This window comes from Dendrobates tinctorius, unplaced genomic scaffold (assembly GCF_039654945.1).
Source record: "Dendrobates tinctorius isolate UK_male_01 unplaced genomic scaffold, ASM3965494v1 ptg000090l, whole genome shotgun sequence".
Taxonomy (NCBI): Eukaryota; Metazoa; Chordata; class Amphibia; order Anura; family Dendrobatidae; genus Dendrobates; species Dendrobates tinctorius.
In genome coordinates, this window is record NW_027361758.1 from 217,107 (window position 1) to 237,218 (window position 20,112).

Here is a 20,112-nt window from a genome sequence, read left to right on the forward strand (position 1 = left end):
TGACATTTATAGATATATTAGAGCAAGTAACATGCAGGGCTCAGCGGCACACAGCGAATCCATCAATGGAAGACTACACTGCAAGCGGCATGTGAAAGCTACAGCACTAAAGAGTTAAACATACAAATAAAGCTTAGGCATGGGATGTACTAATCGCCATAAGACTGGTTTCAAATCAAATCTCACCAGCAACTTCCACAATGTCCCCTGGGACAATATCCCTGGCTTTAATCCTCTGGACGCTCTTTCGGTCTTGTCTGTAAACTTTGCCCATCTCAGGTTCATACTCTTTGAGTGCCTCAATGGCATTTTCAGCATTTCTTTCCTGATAAGGGAATAGCAATATGATTGCAGCAAAGAATAGGCATCAATTAGTGATGAGAGAATGTGCTCGGACAAGGTGTTAACCGAGTGACTTTGGCGTGCTCGAAAAATAAGTCTGAGTCCCTGCACCTGCTCGACAGCCGCAACACATGCAGGGATTGCCTAACAAGCCGGTAATCCATAAATGTGCTGCGGCTGTCGAACATCTCCGAAACATGCATGCGCAGGGAACATATTTTTCCAACACCCGAGCATGCTCGGATAGCACTTTACCCAACCGAGCCTGTCTGCTCATCACTGGAATCAACATTTTAAAAGCGAAATGTGTAATAAATCCGCAGGGTAAATTGACCAACGCTGCAAGTATGAAACTGGCGGCATGTCCATCTATGCTGCAGATTTCCACAACCAGATCCACACGGTCCACAGCTGAAACCAATAACCCGTATACATGTACACTCGGAAGCAAAGATGAAACATTACATTGCATAAAGAAAGATCGAAAGACTAAAGAGCAGGAAAAACATTCATGAATAAAAGTCAAAGGACAGTAAGGAACATTTACTTTGCTGCCTACATCTAAAAGTGTGACCCTACCCTTTGAATTAGGTGCAACGTATATTTTGTTTGGCTATAAGCGCCAATTATATAGTAGTTTAAGATTCGCGTTAGACAATGGTCTGCCAAACGTTCAGAATTTTCCAAGTCTATGTGCACCTGAAGAGGGGTTGTCCACCTTTGTGGACATTTATTTTTTTTAAATAAACTTAATTGCATGTTTGTTTTCAGGCATTAAACACAAAAGCAACATTTAATGTACAGAAGTGGAGAAACCCCCCCCCCCCAAAAAAAAGCATTGCAAAAAAAGTCAGGGACGATAGGCCTACTACACAGGACAGCAAAAAGGAGCATCATCACTACATTATGGCATGAATGAACGGAAGTCAGATTATGAATAATTAACGCTCTACGGTCATTCACGACTCCTGTGGTTTTCTTTGGAAAAGGAAGTACTTCAATTAAAAATCTATACCAATGGCAACCCCTTGTTTGTAACCACACTCCAACCTTCATTAAAAAGGTGCTCAAACACCGACTGTCTGCCTCCCTTCAATGTCTGAGAGATGACAGGCTGAAAGGGTTATTCACATTCTCACTTAAGTTATGGCAAGTCTCGGGAATATGTCACGATTTTATGACCAAGGTGCGGGTCCAACCTCTGCGAACCCCACCAATCCGTAGGAAGTTCTTCCATGAACTGCGCTCATGGCCACCGGCTGTGCAGGAAAGAATAGTGTTGGGGATATAGCAATGCGTCAGCATGGTTACCCATTCATTCTCAGATAAGTCGGAGACCCCACCAAAAAAGGGACGGCTAAGGCTGGTTTCACATTAGCGCTTTTTAAGCGCACGCACGGCCGGGGGTAGCTCCGCCCCCGAGCCGGCTCTCTGCCCGGCGTGCCCGCCCCTTGCTTGTAGCGCCGCCTCCTAGCGCACAGCGGCGCCTGCGATCGGCGCACCCCATCTTTAGCATAGGGTGCGCAGATCGTGCGCAGGCCGTGCGCTAGTTGCGCTTTGACCTGCGCTGCGCACTTTTGACGGTGCGCCGTGCGCGCCAAAATCAAACTTTTCGGATTTTGGCGCGCACGGCACACCGTCAAAAGTGCGCAGCGCAGGTCAAAGCGCAACTAGCGCACAGCCTGCGCACGATCTGCGCACCCTATGCTAAAGATAGGGTGCGCCGATCGCAGGCGCCGCTGTGCGCTAGGAGGCGGCGCTACAAGCAAGGGGCGGGCACGCCGGGCAGAGAGCCGGCTTGGGGGCAGAGCTACCCCCGGCCGTGCGTGCGCTTAAAAAGCGCTAATGTGAAACCAGCCTTATCCCAGCTATTTGCCACCATTATTAATGGACAACCTGAGGACACTCTCATCCCTAGTTTATACCCTATATCAGCAGGTAAGGGTGAATTTGCCATTAACAACGTATTATGGACAGGTTTTATCATTGCCTGTACTTCACTGTCTGAACACAGGCAATCCCCAAAAAAGAGAAGTCAGGTGGGATAATACTTGTATGCTGCATTGTAGTTCGGCCCTATTCACTTAAAATGGGGATAAGATGTGATACCAGACAAACCCCTGAGATTACGGGTCACAGCTTCTGGGAAGAAAAACAAGAAACCTAATACTTTATGTAATTCCAGACAGTATACAGAACGAAAAAATATTATACACGACATCAGGGGACACTGATGTGTTGGCAGATTGCAAAACGAAAACTTGTGCAACAGGAAATGGCAGCACATGCCCAAAACCAACAGAACGGTTTTCCGGGACGGTTACTTATGACAATCTTTACTTAGAGGGACAGATCACACTTCTCATGAAAGGGGCAGAACATCAACACTGGAGGCAGGCTCGTTTTAGGCCACAGCTGTGTGAGGTCGGACTGGGAGACACAGGGTGACTGATGTCTGTGCCATACCGCAGATATTTACTTACCTGCCACACGCCCACAATGGCATTTGCTACTAATATAAGTAAAATTACAAAAGGCTCTACAAAGGCTGTGATTGTTTCTTCACCTTCCTCGAACCATGCCAATACCTGAAATAAAGAAGGAAATAAATTATCAAAAACAATCCCAAGAGCTGGGTGCCCTCATGTGGAATGTGCTGGCACTTTCCACATTACCATGCACTCACTATAGACACACTTGAGTGGTGCTCGCTTTGACTACTACATGAGACCTTAAGGAACAACTAAACTCCAAGACAAAAGTGGGGAAAATAGTTATCATTGCGCCAGGGCTTGTCAACAAATAATTAGCATTTCCCTGCTGTCTGCCCTTCTGTTTTGTTTTTTTTTTAATTCGTTTATTAAACTTCGAAACGGATGTAATGTACAGCATACATATTTGCTTGGGGTTGTGGACATTGTACAGAGCATACACACTACCGTCTTTGTTAAATACTAAACAAAAATTGAACACTAGTATTAATATACGGGTAATATATGCATAATCCCCCCCCAGCATAAACAATGACCAACAGGCTATACATTATAAGCATGTACATCATATCTCACAGCCTTTATCGTGTCGCTCAGATAATGTAAATTAAGAGTTCCTAAACTACAACTATGTCAACTATTTACTAACTCGCAGCCTACTATCTTTCATTATATGGTCTCACATGCAATGTCTCCATTCTACAATGTAAGATGAGAAGAGTTCCACTTCTCCCAGATCTTTTCAAATTTGCCCAGGCATCCCCTGTTCTGATATAATGTGCGCTTGTATGGAACAATCGTATTTACCAAGTCAATCCAGGTTCTAAGAGAGGGACATGAATTATCCATCCACCGTAGTGCCAATACTTTCCGTGCCAGAAACAGTGTCTCACGTAGAAAAATCCCAACATGGTGACCCCAAACCTCCTCCTCCCATACCCCAAACAAGCAGACCAGTGGTTCAAGAGGGACGGGAGCTTGCACCAGTGATGACAAGAATAGCGTCACCTCTTTCCAGTACTGTAGGTTAGTGGGACATTGCCATATCATGTGGATAAAGTCTGCATCTGGTGAGTGACATCGCAAGCATTCTGATGATTGGAATCGACCCATCCTAAAAAGTCGTATCGGAGTCAAATATTATTGGTTTATTATATACAACTGTATCATTCTATTATTAACAGATGGTGATGCTCCGATCGGAGACTCCAGGATCTCTTCCCACTGCTCTCCCTGCATATTAGGGATGAGTCGTTCCCACTTCCCTTTAACTGAGCTTATGGCAGATTCTGCTCCCACCGACAGCAGTACGTACAGTGCCTACAAGTAGTATTCAACCCCCTGCAGATTTAGCAGGTTTACACATTCGGAAATAACTTGGCATTGTGACATTTGGACTGTAGATCAGCCTGGAAGTGTGAAATGCACTGCAGCAAAAAAGAATGTTATTTCTTTGTTTAATTTTTTTTTAAATTGTGAAAAGTTTATTCAGAGGGTCATTTATTATTCAACCCCTCAAACCACCACAATTCTGTTTGGTTCCCCTAAAGTATTAAGAAGTATTTCAGGCACAAAGAACAATGAGCTTCACATGTTTGGATTAATTATCTTTTTCCAGCCTTTTCTGACTATTTAAGACCCTCCCCAAACTTGTGAACAGCACTCATACATGGTCAACATGGGAATGACAAAGGAGCATTCCAAGGCCATCAGAAACAAGATCATGGAGGGTCACAAGGCTGGCAAGGGGTACAAAACCCTTTCCAAGGAGTTGGGCCTACCTGTCTCCACTGTTGGGAGCATCATCCGGAAGTGGAAGGCTTATGGAACTACTGTTAGCCTTCCACGGCCTGGACAGCCTTTGAAAGTTTCCTCCCGTGCCGAGGCCAGGCTTGTCCGAAGAGTCAAGGCTAACCCAAGGACAACAAGGAAGGAGCTCCGGGAAGATCTCATGGCAGTGGGACATTGGTTTCAGTCAATACCATAAGTAACGTACTCCACCACAATGGTCTCCGTTCCAGACGAGCCCATAAGGTACCTTTACTTTCAAAGCGTCATGTCAAGGCTCATCTACAGTTTGCTCATGATCACTTGGAGGACTCTGAGACAGACTGGTTCAAGGTTCTCTGGTCTGATGAGACCAAGATCGAGATCTTTGGTGCCAACCACACACGTGACGTTTGGAGACTGGATGGCACTGCATACGACCCCAAGAATACCATCCCTACAGTCAAGCATGGTGGTGGCAGCATCATGCTGTGGGGCTGTTTCTCAGCCAAGGGGCCTGGCCATCTGGTCCGCATCCATGGGAAGATGGATAGCACGGCCTACCTGGAGATTTTGGCCAAGAACCTCCGCTCCTCCATCAAGGATCTTAAGATGGGTCGTCATTTCATCTTCCAACAAGACAACGACCCAAAGCACACAGCCAACAAAACCAAGGCCTGGTTCAAGAGGCAAAAAATCAAGGTGTTGGAGTGGCCTAGTCAGTCTCCTGACCTTAACCCAATGGAAAACTTGTGGAAGGAGCTCAAGATTAAAGTCCACATGAGACACCCAAAGAACCTAGATAACTTGGAGAAGATCTGCATGGAGGAGTGGGCCAAGATAACTCCAGAGACCTGTGCCGGCCTGATCAGGTCTTATAAAAGACGATTATTAGCTGTAATTGCAAACAAGGGTCATTCCACAAAATATTAAACCTAGGGGTTGAATAATAATTGACCCACACTTGTATGTTTAAAATTTAACTGAGCAACATAACTTTTTGGTTTGTAAGATTTATGCATCTGTTAATAAATCCTGCTCTTGTGTGAAGTTTGAAGGCTCTAACTTATTTGCATCTTATCAAACCTGCTAAATCTGCAGGGGGTTGAATACTACTTGTAGGCACTGTATATAAGAGAGGAGATAAGGCCCTGGGGACCCTGTGAGTTAAGTATTCCTATCAATGGTAGTGATGAAATGGCACGGCCCACACCTATACTCCTTATGTGCGACTGAAGAGCAGACCTTAGTTGTCAATAGCGGAAAAATTGTGATCTCGGGACACAATGTTTAGCCTGTATCTGCTCGAAAGACATTAAGGTCCCATGATCGTACAAGTCTCCTATCAAGGAGACATTATGTTGAGTCCAAAAATCAGTGGACGGGTGACTTAGTAATACCGGAAAATAGGCATTTTTCCATAGGGGCATTTCAGCTATGATGTCCTTAAATCCAATCACTTTCTTAATCTGCCTCCAAAATAATAGTGCCAGACGGAGCAGGGGAAGTAAACGAGGGACACTAGGCCTCTCCAACTCCAGGAAACCCAGTGGGCAATCAGTTCTTGCAGCGTGAAGCAGGTGACTTCAGAATTAGGGAGATAATTACCCGGCATCCACGTACTTAGGGCTTTAGCCTGTCCAGCCAAATAATATAGGAAGAAATCTGGTAGCGCTGCCCCCCTTCCCTTTTTAGGCCTCTGAAGAGTGGACAATTTAAGTTTGGGTCTGGTTTTCCCCCATATAAAAGAGGTGGCCTGGGAATTAAGATTCACAAAAAAGGACTTTGGTACCATTACGGCACTGTGCTGAAGGGAATAGCTAAGTTTGGGAAGTAATATCACTTTAATCAGGTTGATGCGTCCGGCCACAGACAACGGTAATTTGCTCCAGGTTGCAAATTTTACTCTAACCAGTTCCAGCAATGGGTAGATATTAAGTTGTAAGTCGAGCGTGCTGTTACGGGATACATGAACGCCCATGTATTTAAAGCTAGATACAATAGACAACGAGGAGAGAGCCTCAAGTCGGGGCATCGGAGCATGGGACAGGGGTAACAGGGCAGACTTTTCCCAATTTATATATAAGTCCGAATATTTACTGAATCCATCTATGGTGGCAATCACTTGAGGCAAAGTTTCCTCCGCCTCATCCATAAATATCACCATATCATCTGCGTATAAACCTATGGTATCTATCCAACCCGCTATATCTATACCCCTAGGGGGAGGATCTTATACGTATTGCCAATGCTTCAATCGCAAGGGCGAAGAGGACCGGTGAAAGGGGGCACCCCTGACGGGTCCCCCTGTGTAATGAAAAGGGCTCAGATATGGAATTGTTCACAATAATACGGGCTTTAGGTTTCATATATAGTAATTTAACCCATTTTATAAACTTATCACCAAAGCCATACCTCTGTAGGCATGCGGAGCGGAAAGGCCACTCAAAAGCCTTGGCGGCATCTAACAACGCCAGTGCCCATTTGTTGTCTGGCAGTAGAGCACTATATTGGACTATTGACTGGACCCGTCTGATATTAATTGAAGTGCTCTTACCAGGCATAAAGCCTGTCTCGTCAGGATGTATAAGGTTCAGTATAATCGAATTTAATCTGGTGTTGAGAATTTTAGTAAAGATTTTATAGTCCACGTTTACTAACGATATGGGAAGATAGGATCCACATTCCAAAGGGTCCTTCCCCTAGATTCTCCCTCCCATATTCCCTGAAATACCTTTATCAGAAGTGGCGTTAATGTGTCTCGGTATTTCCTATACAATTCAACAGGGAACCCGTCCGGCCCAGGGGCCTTCCCAGAGGCCATGTCCGTTATGGCATTCTCTATCTCCTCCACAGTGAATTCAGCGTCCATAAAGGCTCGCTGATCAGAATCTAAGGTAGGGAATGTTACATCTGACAAGTAACCAAGACACCCCAAATTATCAGAGCCACTCTTAGATTCATATAATGACTTCTAATAATCATAGAAGCAGCCAAGAATCTCCTCAGTTGAAGACACCAACGAATCATCCGACTTACAGATCTGTAATATTGTATTAGAAGTATTATGGTGGCGCACCAGATAGGCCAAAAGCTTACTTGCCTGATTTCCCAGTTCAAAATAAGACTGGCGAGCAAAGAATAATTTGCTCTTTGACTTAGTGTCTATGTGCTGGGTGTATAATCGTTGGGCAGCCAACCACTCAATCCTATCGCCATTAGTTTGATTAGATATGTATGCAGCCTCCGAATCCTTCAATCGCTATCCCATCACATCATCCTCTCTTGAGGTTACCCGTTTAATATACGAAATTGTGGAGGACAAGCAGCCCCTCAGATATGCCTTAAGGGCATCCAAAATTGATTAAAATCATGAGGTTCCTGGTGGGACAAAATGAAAAAATGTAGTTGATCGATAGTACCCCCCGATAGAACAATCAGTTTCAGCCAGAAAGGGTTCATGTCTGCCCTTCTGTTAGAGACAGCTGGACAGGGCTCCAAATTCCCAAGTGAAACTTCCCAAATATTAGGAGTCCTAACAAGCTAGGAATGTGAGTGTTCTGTTTAGCCAAGATCATAACAAGAATCCACACAAGTATATACTAACGGTGCTTACCACAAAATAACGGCCAGCCACAGCCATCCAGGAACACTATGGTCTCAGACGTGAATGTCATGGTTAAGGCGTTCTTCCCCAATCCTCTGACTTATCCAAATGTATCCCTGCTGACCTCATTCAGGCTGTAAAGCATCTCAGCACCAATCTCTACTGAGCATGTATGTATGTATGTATGTATGTATGTATACACTGTATATTACACATGTGTAGTAAAGAAGGGTATGGTGATGCATAGGGACACAACCTCCCATTAAACAAGCACATGCAAGGACTAACATAAACACTTTAAAAACGATCCTAGAGCGGAATACAAGGTTTGGGGTCAATACACAACAAGGATATGATACACATCACATACTATGACTCCTCTAATTAGGTTTCCCATGTCTAAAAACAAAGTTCCCACCACTCAGCGAGTCAGCTACAAATTCCCAAAGGGAAAAACAAGCAGAGAAAACAGTGTTCCCCACTGGTACTGCTCCAAGACAATAAGCCATGAAAAAAAGGGGCACCCGCCGGCCACGATAAGACGACAGGGCCAGCTTTCTGTCTCCCAAAAACAATGGCTCACTGGTACATCGGATGATTCAGGTATTGCAGCCCAGTCCTACTCACTTACATGGGCAACAAACTTCCATAGGGGTGACTAGTAATATCAGACACATTAAAGGGATTTTTCTCTAAAAAAAAAAAAAAAAAAAAAAAAAAAAAAAGAAAAAAAAAAAAAAAGAAATTACCAATGGGAAGTAATTTCACAAAAGAAAAACCCTTACATAAAATATAACCTTTATTAGGTATGTACTAAACAGGACCCTTCAAAACAAGGGAAATGAAGACAGTGCATGTATGAAAGGTCTAACAGAAATTATAGTGCCAGAAAGATGCTCTGTCCCTATAGACTGTGCCCGATATGCACCATCCTGGCTGCGGAGGTTGGCGCCCTAGAAAAGGAATAGAGACATGGCCCCCTTGCTCGTTCAGTATATACCCTTTTTTTTCTATTGTGTTTGCTAGCCCAATGGGAGGACACGCAAGAATAGAGAGATATAGATATATCCACAATATTTACCAATCAAGAGCTGCCATTGCAATGGTCTCCGTCTTATCACTCTTAGGCAGCGTCGGAGTGGAGGGCGGATTGCAGGTGTAAGCATTGCTTCCTTTAGCAGGATGGCTTCCCACCGGTAACTTCTCTTACAAAATGATTGGCAAGATCCACCCCAGCTCCCATCTAAGGCCTCTTTCACACATCATTTTTTTGCCTTCAGGCGCGATCCGGCTTTTTTTGGAAAAAACGGATCCGGCAAAATGCAATGCCGGATCCGGTTTTTCCCCATTGACTTGCATTAGCGCCGGATCGTGCCGGATGGCATTGCGTTTCATCCGTTTTTTGCCGGATCCGGCAACTTGTCTCATTCCGGCGTCTTGAAAAAACGTCTACTGTAACGTTTTTTGTCTCCGGCGAAAAAGCCGGAAGCGCCGGATCCGGCGCTTCCAGCTTTTTGCTACAATGAAAGTCTATGGGCGCCGGAATGCGCCGGATCCAGAAAAAGACGGATCCAGCAACCGGATCCGGTTTTTTTAAGTCTGCGCATGCTCAGATCCAATTGGCCAGCCGCCAGGAACAGAGACGGATCCAGCAAAAAAACGGATCCATTTCTACAGTTCTCCAAAATTTATGCCGGATCCGTTTTTTCTAAAAAAAGCCGGATCCTGCCTGACGGCAAAAAACTGATGTGTGAAAGTAGCCTTACTGGACTCCTATGAATAGATACATACTACTACTTCTCCCCTGGAGCCATACATCATTTTTACTGACAGTTGGGATTATGAAGCAGCACGAGTCCACATTAAACAGACGCTACTTTACCCTTTCTATGCCAATACCTAGAGAAAGAACATGATGCTGCCTGTTGCCAAGAGCTGGGTTTTAGTTGCCAAGAGCGGTAATGTGTTATCGCATGCAATAATCTAGGATATGCATTACGGTATACACGTGGCTTTTGGCCCACAGCATCATTAATTCAAGATTATGAAAGTCTAGATTCAGAAATATTTTGTGATTAAAGTTGCATCCTACACTCATTGTAACATCCAACTGGGCAGTTAAGACTAGCCTCCGCATGTACAGAGCCACCCCCGCAGCGGCCAGCAGCTTTCCGGCCTGATAATTCTCCTTAAGGGCTGCACAGTATATTCCTATTCTAGCACTACTACATATAGCAGAGACTGAGCCAGACAGTGAACATACCGCCGAGACAAACCATAGCCGACATTCCAACGATCCATGAAATATGGAACAAACGAAGAACTGTTCAAACTCCGATTAGAGCAATTGTGCAACTCGTTAAGCCAAGTGCTTGAATTAAAAACTTTTCCAATGCAGGTGCCAATGATCATGCCGTGGCAGTACCATTATTAATGGCTTACATTACAACACTCAGCAGAGATGCCCGCGCTGCTCTGACTACAATACTGCTCGCTCTGTTGTAGCAGCCTGCAGATAGTTATGTGGAGGTGAAATGCAAGTATGGATGACTATACCCCAGATTCAAAAAGATTCTCTCATTAAAGAGGTTGTCCGTGAATATTAAGTACTTGACCTATTCTAAAGCTGGCCATACACAATGATAGCAGACCATCAAGCACGTGCTCGGCATTCAGTCATTACTGCCAACTTCCCGAGAATGTTCGACTTGGCCAACCAGGCAATGTCTGTGAAGAGTCGGGAGGCCCCCAAACGCGTTAGTCTGCCGGCTCATCACACATATTGGAGCGTTTGGATAACTTTAGTCTAAATGGGTACGTAGGCCATTAATATTAGAATGGTAGAGGTCTGACATACAGCAAACCCATCACTCAGCTGCAGATACACACTGAGCAGAGCAGCACAGCTCCGCTCAATACTGAGTAGCCCCGATTTGCTTAAATAGGCAATGGCAATCAATTCTCTGTTGTTGAAATCCCACTGAATGAACCATGATGACCTGTCGCAAGGAGAGAAGTCATCAATATTCTCTGCCTGGAAAACACCTTTCCAAAGGGGAGATGCTAAAAATCGTTTTTTTTTTTTTTAAATCATTACGAAATATTATTCACCAATTGTCTTTTCACTTGTAGCCATTAGAGAACAAAAAAATGCTTGCTGCAAACCGGAAAGGAGAGAACTGCAACTAGCAGTCATTCATTCCCCGTACCAACTATCTAGTCTTGGGGAACTATAGGCATTTCAGGCTGGAAAAAGGCCAGGTAGTAATATTCCACAGGATTACAGACAGAAGGCACCAAACATTCCCCATGACCACCAGTCTCTCTCATATCAGCAGCTCAATCTGCAGTTACAAGACTCTTAAAAACAGGTGTAACTTCTGCATTTACTTACAAAAGATATACAGGCAGCAAGTAACAAGATTCTAACTAGTAAGTCTTCAAACTGCTCAAGCACCAATTCCCATAGTGTTTTCCCTAAGGAAAGAGAAAGAAACACTTGTCACGTGGACTGGAACAATGTAGGGAGATCTCTCCTTACAGCATAGGCGGCACGTACCTTCTTCTGCAGGTAATTCTGATGAGGCCGAGGAACCGGGATAACGTGTGGAGGAGCAGGAGAGAAAAAAAGGAAATCATTAGTATCCAATGTTTATCTAAAACAAGACAGTTCAGTAAACAATCCAGGAAAGACGACACTTGTTATGGAGATAGTCTGACCATCCAAGACACTGTCCACATTACTCAGAGGGGTGCTGCAGCAGCCATAGCTCTCATACACAACCTAGTGTCAGCATTATTACCCTGAATGGCCTCACAATCCGATACTGTCCCCTCTGATGGGCTATGGGGTCATTCACATCAGATCCAAAATGGCAGCACGGTGCATTTTTCTATCCGGTTCCATGTTTTTGCAGAAGAGTGTTAAAGAGGATACATAATCCCCGTCCTTATTCCATACCTGGTACTCTATACCCACCCCAGCAACACTAAACATATGGAGAGCCTGGCGATACTGACTGTATCTTGGGAAAACTCACGTTGGCAGCCACGTTTAGGTCTGGATTTTACTGATGGCTGCTAGCCTTAACCTAGCGCCATCAAGCTCAGCCAATCTAAGGTGATGGGAATGTCCTGACATTTGTACAATGGCACATGTCTGTGGGAAGGCGGATCAGGCAGGCTGGATGTCAACATGCCTGATCCCTTTGTTCTCAGATTAGAGTTGTCTGGTAAGTCTTCCCTTTCAGAACACGTGTCCTTCAGGCTATACTGAGACTATACGAATAAGGTGGCACTGTGTCTGCAGTCAGCTTTACCGGCCCCCGATATCCACTGTTACCATAAATATCAGGGGTTAAAACATATATTATGGATCTGCCGCCTCATCTGCTTCCAAACGTACAGAAATTCAGAGTGGAAAAATAATTGGAACCAACAGCAAAATTCCAAAACGGCCTTTTAAATGGATGGTCCCTAAAAGAAGAGGACAATATACACTGGATATAGGAGAACTGACGACTGAAGTCTCTAGATCAGGGGATGTGTAATGTATCCAGCACACAAGATACCGCAATCATAGGGCAAATAAGAAATAATGTAACCGCCACCTATACCGCCATCATACAGCTAAGAAATAACGTTCCACCACTTATACTGCAACCATAGGGCCAATAAGAAATAATGTAACCATCACCTATACCGCAATCATAGGGCCAATAAGAAAAAACGTAACCATCACCTATACCGCAATCATAGGGCCAATAAGTAGTGACGTAACCATCACCTATACCGCAATCATAGGGCCAATAAGTAACGTAACCATCACCTATACCGCAATCATAGGGCCAATAAGTAACGTAACCATCACCTATACCGCAATCATAGGGCCAATAAGTAGTGACGTAACCATCACCTATACCGCAATCATAGGGCCAATAAGTAGTGACGTAACCATCACCTATACCGCAATCATAGGGCCAATAAGTAGTGACGTAACCATCACCTATACCGCAATCATAGGGCCAATAAGTAGTGACGTAACCATCACCTATACCGCAATCATAGGGCCAATAAGTAGTGACGTAACCGCCACCTATACCGCAATCATAGGGCCAATAAGTAGTGACGTAACCGTCACCTATACCGCAATCATAGGGCCAATAAGTAGTGACGTAACCGCCACCTATACCGCAATCATAGGGCCAATAAGTAGTGACGTAACCGTCACCTATACCGCAATCATAGGGCCAATAAGTAGTGACGTAACCGTCACCTATACCGCAATCATAGGGCCAATAAGTAGTGACGTAACCGTCACCTATACCGCAATCATAGGGCCAATAAGTAGTGACGTAACCGTCACCTATACCGCAATCATAGGGCCAATAAGTAGTGACGTAACCGTCACCTATACCGCAATCATAGGGCCAATAAGTAGTGACGTAACCGTCACCTATACCGCAATCATAGGGCCAATAAGTAGTGACGTAACCGTCACCTATACCGCAATCATAGGGCCAATAAGTAGTGACGTAACCGTCACCTATACCGCAATCATAGGGCCAATAAGTAGTGACGTAACCGTCACCTATACCGCAATCATAGGGCCAATAAGTAGTGACGTAACCGTCACCTATACCGCAATCATAGGGCCAATAAGTAGTGACGTAACCGTCACCTATACCGCAATCATAGGGCCAATAAGTAGTGACGTAACCGTCACCTATACCGCAATCATAGGGCCAATAAGTAGTGACGTAACCATCACCTATACCGCAATCATAGGGCCAATAAGTAGTGACGTAACCATCACCTATACCGCAATCATAGGGCCAATAAGTAGTGACGTAACCATCACCTATACCGCAATCATAGGGCCAATAAGTAGTGACGTAACCATCACCTATACCGCAATCATAGGGCCAATAAGTAGTGACGTAACCATCACCTATACCGCAATCATAGGGCCAATAAGTAGTGACGTAACCATCACCTATACCGCAATCATAGGGCCAATAAGTAGTGACGTAACCATCACCTATACCGCAATCATAGGGCCAATAAGTAGTGACGTAACCATCACCTATACCGCAATCATAGGGCCAATAAGTAGTGACGTAACCATCACCTATACCGCAATCATAGGGCCAATAAGTAGTGACGTAACCATCACCTATACCGCAATCATAGGGCCAATAAGTAGTGACGTAACCATCACCTATACCGCAATCATAGGGCCAATAAGTAGTGACGTAACCATCACCTATACCGCAATCATAGGGCCAATAAGTAGTGACGTAACCATCACCTATACCGCAATCATAGGGCCAATAAGTAGTGACGTAACCATCACCTATACCGCAATCATAGGGCCAATAAGTAGTGACGTAACCTCCACCTATACTGCAATCATAGGGCCAATAAGTAGTAACGTACCCACCACCTATACCGCAATGATTGGGCCAATACAAAGTACCCCACAGACATATCGCCAGTGCCAGGCTGCCCGCGCCCACCCGCCTCTCCGGCCCTGGGCACGTATCTGGCACACCCCGGCAGGTGTCAGGGAGGAGCAGACACCGGCTGGCAGGAGACACGAGGCTGCAGCCATGTTCCGGTGGTGCCGGCAGGGAAGGGCTAGGCCCGGACAGGAAGTGCCCACATGATGGCGCTGCCCCCGCCTGCAGGGCCGCCCCGGGCACGTACCGTTGGGCCCCCAGCGCTCCTTCTGCTTCTTGACCTGCTCCAGGCCCAGCCCCGTGCTCTCGTTCACGTTGCAGTGCGCCAGCACCTCCTCCACCGTCTTGGTGTGCGCGTTCTCCATGGTTCTCCCGCTGTCTTGTTCTCTGGGCCGGCGGCGTTCACATACGAGCCCCCCGCCTCGGGCACGGAGTCTGGGCTCGGGTCACTTCCGGTCGTTCCCAGCTGCTGCTCGATGCTTCTCACAAAGCGACAGATGCCGGAGGATTGCTGCGGCGATGAGCTCGGGGGTTCCCGGACCAGGACGAGCCGACGGGTGTCTGCAGTACGTTCCCGGGCAGCGGCGGTTCCCTTAGTGTTTGTCCTGGAGCTGCGGCCTCCCTTATGGTGTCTCCCTCCGTGTGCTCGGCCTGCGCGCTCCCTGCTGCTGCTGCCGCTACTAGTGGCTCTGTCGAACAGCCGCTATAGCATTTTATTCTGAGACTGCTCCGGGCTCGCGAACGCTGCATGTGGACGACTCTGATTGGCCGAGGCTCGCGTCATCAAGCCACGCCTTCATTGTTCAGCAGGATCCCGGATCATGATGACGTAGCACGAAGTGTCCCGGTGGGGGGACGCGACTTGCTCGGCCGAGGCTGTGGGGGCGGGGCCTGGGGCCGCAGCCCGGTGCTCACCATCCTGCACGTGTCTCCCCGCCCGTCATGTGTGCACAGCTCCCTGCTCCGGCCTCCTGTATGTATTCTGTGCCGCCCCAAATAACGTCCCGTCATAAGGGCAGCGAGAAATAACACTGTGACCCCACTCCCGCTCTACTGTGCTGACGAGCGAGAGGATGAGGAACAAGTGACCGAATCTGAGAGCAGCATTGTGTAGAGACAGAGACACTGATTCCAGCCATGTGTCCCCTGCTGGGCTGCTTAGGTAGTTTTTATGAAATCAGTGTTTATCAGCAGGAGATCGTCACCAGAAGACTAGTGAACCTGCTGCCAGGTAGTCCTCCATATCATATTCATGAGCCTGTGCAGCCCACTCTCACCAATGATTGGCAGCTTTCTGCCTATGCGCAGTGTACACAGCATTACGAGAACTGGTAGATCTGCAGCAGGTAAAACAGCAGCTGTATCAAAACTGCAGTAAATGACACATCACTGGAATCAGGGTCTCTGCCCCCACATCATGCTGCTCTCAGGGTAGCAGAAGCCTGGTGACAGATTCCAATGACAAGCGTGACATCTTCCCAGGGGCATAACTTGGAGCCTTTGGGCCTCAATGTCAAATCTCCCAACAGCGCTCCCAAATTGAGGCCTATTGTTGGTCTTATTTGGGGCATCGGAACCGTTGGAGCCGCCTCGTCTCCGGCGCCAACTATAGTTACCCATCGGTGGATTCTCTTGCCCGGTCTTCTCGCTTTTACACCACATCTTTCCCATGACAGTCCCAATCCCGCCATGGAACGCCACATCTCGGGCATGTATCTCCAGAAAAATGTTGTGAAGAAGAAACGGAGAGTGGTGGTCATGGGGGATTCCCTGTTGAGAGGAACAGAGGCCGCTATCTGCAGACCGGATATAACTACAAGAGAAATGTGCTGTCTTCCAGGTGCAAAAATTAAAGATGTGTCTGACAGGATATCAGGACTCTTCAGACCTACAGATGACTACCCATTCCTGCTACTACATGTGGGGACAAATGACACCGCAAGAAACGACATGGAAACCATCTGCAGAGACTTTGAAGACTTAGGCAAGAAAGTGAAAGAACTGGGAGCGCAGGTGGTCTTCTCTTCCATCCTCCCAGTGGATGGCCATGGAACAAGGAGGTGGAATAAGATTCTGCAGGTGAACAACTGGCTACATCGATGGTGCCGTCAGCAACGATTTGGATTTCTGGATCACGGAGTGAACTACTTATACGATGGACTACTTGCTAGAGATGGGGTGCACCTTACGAAGACTGGAAAGCATGTATTTGGCAGTCGCCTTGCTACACTTGTAAGGAGAGCTTTAAACTAGAACAACATGGGAAGGGAAGCAAAAGACCAGAAAAAGCCATACACCTGACAAATGCTATTGAGAACTCTGCTATTAGAAGTGGAAAGGAAGAACAAAGACGAAAGAATCTAATTAATAAAAATATTGGAGAAAGAGAAACCAATCACAAACTAAAATGTTTCTATACTAATGCACAAAGCATGGGCAACAAACAAGGAGAATTGGAACTACTAACACAGGAAAAGAAATATGATGTCATTGGAATCACTGAAACTTGGTGGGACAATACACATGATTGGAATACAAGACTAGAAGGATACAACTTATTTGCAAGAAACAGACTTGATAAACGAGGAGGGGGTGTCGCATTGTATGTTCGAAACGCGTATATCTGCACAGAGATTGAAGCTTCAGAGACTGGGAGTTCTGTGGAAACTGTTTGGGTAAGAATACAAGGACAGAACAATGGAAAGGACACCATTGTAGGCATTTACTACAGGCCGCCTGTGCAAGCCGAAGATATAGATGAACTCTTTATGCATCAGATGGCCAAGTTCTCCAAAAAATATGACATGGTTGTCATGGGAGATTTCAACTATCCAGACATTTGTTGGGAATCTCTCTCAGGCAAAACTAACAGGTCAAGGAAATTCTTATCCTCTCTTGCTGACAACTTTATCTTCCAAAAGGTAAGGGAGAAAACAAGGGGAACTGCTACCTTGGATCTAATCCTTATAAACAGGGAGGAAATGGTTGAGGAGGTAAAAGTGGCTGGGACCCTAGGAGGTAGCGACCATGCTATTTTAGAATTTCGGATAACTAGAGGTGGAAGACCTGTGAAGACTCAGACGTCAAGGTTAGATTTCAGAAAGGCAGATTTTAAGGGATTCAGAAAGAGAATTGGAGGGATCCAATGGCTGGATATCCTTAAAGACAAAAATGTCCAGGAAGGATGGGAAATCTTGAAAAATGAAATTCTCAATGCACAGTTGTTAACAATTCCGAAAAGAGGGAAGAATAGGAAGCATTTAAGGAAACCAGGATGGATGAACACAGAACTTAAGCACATGCTAAAAAGGAAGAAAAAAATGTTTATAAAATGGAAAGAGGGAGGCATATCTAAAGAAGAATATAATGCTGTCTGCAGAACCTGCAGGGCACAAATCAGATTATCTAAAGCTGAAAATGAACTGAGGCTTGCAAGAGATGTCAAAAGCAATAATAAAGGATTTTGGGGATATGTCAAAAGTAAAAGAAAAGTCAAAGATGCTATAGTATTTTTACAGGATGAAAATGATGAAATGGTAAGACAGGATGTTGAGAAGGCTGAACTTTTAAATTCCTATTTTGCATCTGTTTTCTCTCGGAAAGGAAATGCAACATCAACTGTTATTCACTGTCCTATTAAGGGAATAGAAGAATCCAGGATATCTATAAACAGAAAGATAGTGAGGAAACACTTAGCTAACCTAAATGAATTCAAGTCTCCAGGTCCAGATAAATTACACCCCAGAGTACTAAAGGAGATAGCAGAAGAAATTTTTGAACCCCTCTCCATAATCTTTGAAAATTCTTGGAGAACAGGAGAAGTGCCAGAAGACTGGAGAAGAGCAAATGTTGTTCCTATCTTCAAAAAGGGGAAGAAGGTGGACCCAGGCAACTATAGGCCGGTGAGTCTGACTTCTATACCAGGAAAGATCTTTGAACAAATTATTAAACAACATGTATGTCAATACCTGGATAAGAATGAAGTGATTAAACAGAGTCAGCATGGGTTTGTAACTGATAAGTCATGTCAGACTAACTTAATTTCCTTCTATGACGGTATCACTGATTGGGTGGATCAAGGAAATGCTGTAGATATAGTATATCTTGACTTCAGCAAAGCATTTGACAAAGTCTCTCATACAATCCTTATTGAAAAAATGACTAAGTATGGAATGGACAAGGCAACTGTTAGGTGGATTCATAACTGGCTTAGTGATCGGACCCAAAGAGTGGTCGTAAATGGCTGCACATCCAGTTGGAAGAATGTCTCAAGTGGGGTACCACAGGGCTCTGTCCTGGGCCCTGTATTGTTCAACATCTTTATCAACGATTTAGATGAAGGAATTGAGGGTAAACTGATTAAATTTGCTGATGACACAAAGCTAGGAGGGATAGCTAATACTAGAGAGGAGAGAGAGATGATTCAAAAAGATTTAAATAAACTGGAGAAGTGGGCAGCAACTAACAGAATGGTTTTTAACAGGGAGAAATGCAAAGTACTACATCTGGGCAATAAAAATGAAAAAAGCATATATAGAATGGGAGGAATAGGGCTAAGTGACAGCACATGTGAAAAAGACTGACTTGGGTATACTAATAGATCACAGACTGAATATGAGTCAACAGTGTGATGCAGCAGCAAAAAAGACAAATGCAATTCTAGGATGTATTAACAGAAGCATACAGTCTAGATCACGTGAAGTCATTATTTCCCTCTACTCCTCTTTGGTCAGACCTCATCTGGAATATTGTGTCCAGTTTTGGGCACCACATTTTAAAAAAGACATCAACAAACTGGAGCAAGTTCAGAAAAGAGCGACCAGAATGGTGACCGGTCTGCAAACCCTGTCTTATGAGGAAAGGTTGCAGGATTTGGGAATGTTTAGTTTGCAAAAGAGAAGACTGAGAGGAGACTTAATAGCTGTCTACAAATATCTAAAGGGCTGTCACATTGTAGAAGGATCAACTTTATTCTCATTTGCACAAGGAAAGACTAGAAGCAATGGGATGAAACTGAATGGGAAGAGACACAGATTAGATATTAGAAAAAACTTTTTGACAGTTAGAGTGATCAATGAGTGGAACAGGCTGCCACGAGAAGTGGTGAGTTCTCCTTCAATGGAAGTCTTCAAACAGAGGCTGGACAGACATCTGACTGGGATGATTTAGCGAATCCTGCTTTGAGCAGGGGGTTGGACCAGATGGCCCAGGAGGTCCCTTCCAACTCTACGATTCTATGATTCTATGATTCTATGATATTATAGTTTTCAGGCGGTCCTCATGGTGTCTGTATGGTACCATATTACAGAGGATCGGAGTGCCGCCATGTTCCGGTGTCTGATATAATATGTTCCCAGGGTTTCTAGCTGCCATAATAGAATAGAGAAATCTAATTCATGTCCTATACGCTGAGGACTAAAAGTGCATTATACAACACCAATGT

General features: G+C 45.1%; 1 protein-coding gene across 2 annotated transcripts in view; it reads right to left on the reverse strand.

Moving 5' to 3' along the window:
• The window catches only part of ATP2A2 (ATPase sarcoplasmic/endoplasmic reticulum Ca2+ transporting 2), a 60,956-nt gene extending 45,512 nt beyond the window's left edge, over nucleotides 1–15,444 (reverse strand). For both annotated transcript variants that reach the window (XR_012234207.1, XM_073585957.1), the window contains exons 1-5: nucleotides 14,917–15,444; nucleotides 11,768–11,785; nucleotides 11,603–11,685; nucleotides 2,826–2,930; nucleotides 187–325 (exon numbers count right to left, since the gene is read on the reverse strand). Coding sequence is in view for 1 of the 2 variants with exons in the window: in XM_073585957.1 (XP_073442058.1) it covers nucleotides 187–325; nucleotides 2,826–2,930; nucleotides 11,603–11,685; nucleotides 11,768–11,785; nucleotides 14,917–15,034 (463 nt within the window). In the remaining variant the exon portion in view is untranslated. The remainder of the gene's footprint in view (nucleotides 1–186; nucleotides 326–2,825; nucleotides 2,931–11,602; nucleotides 11,686–11,767; nucleotides 11,786–14,916) is intronic.
• Nucleotides 15,445–20,112: the final 4,668 nt, after the last annotated feature.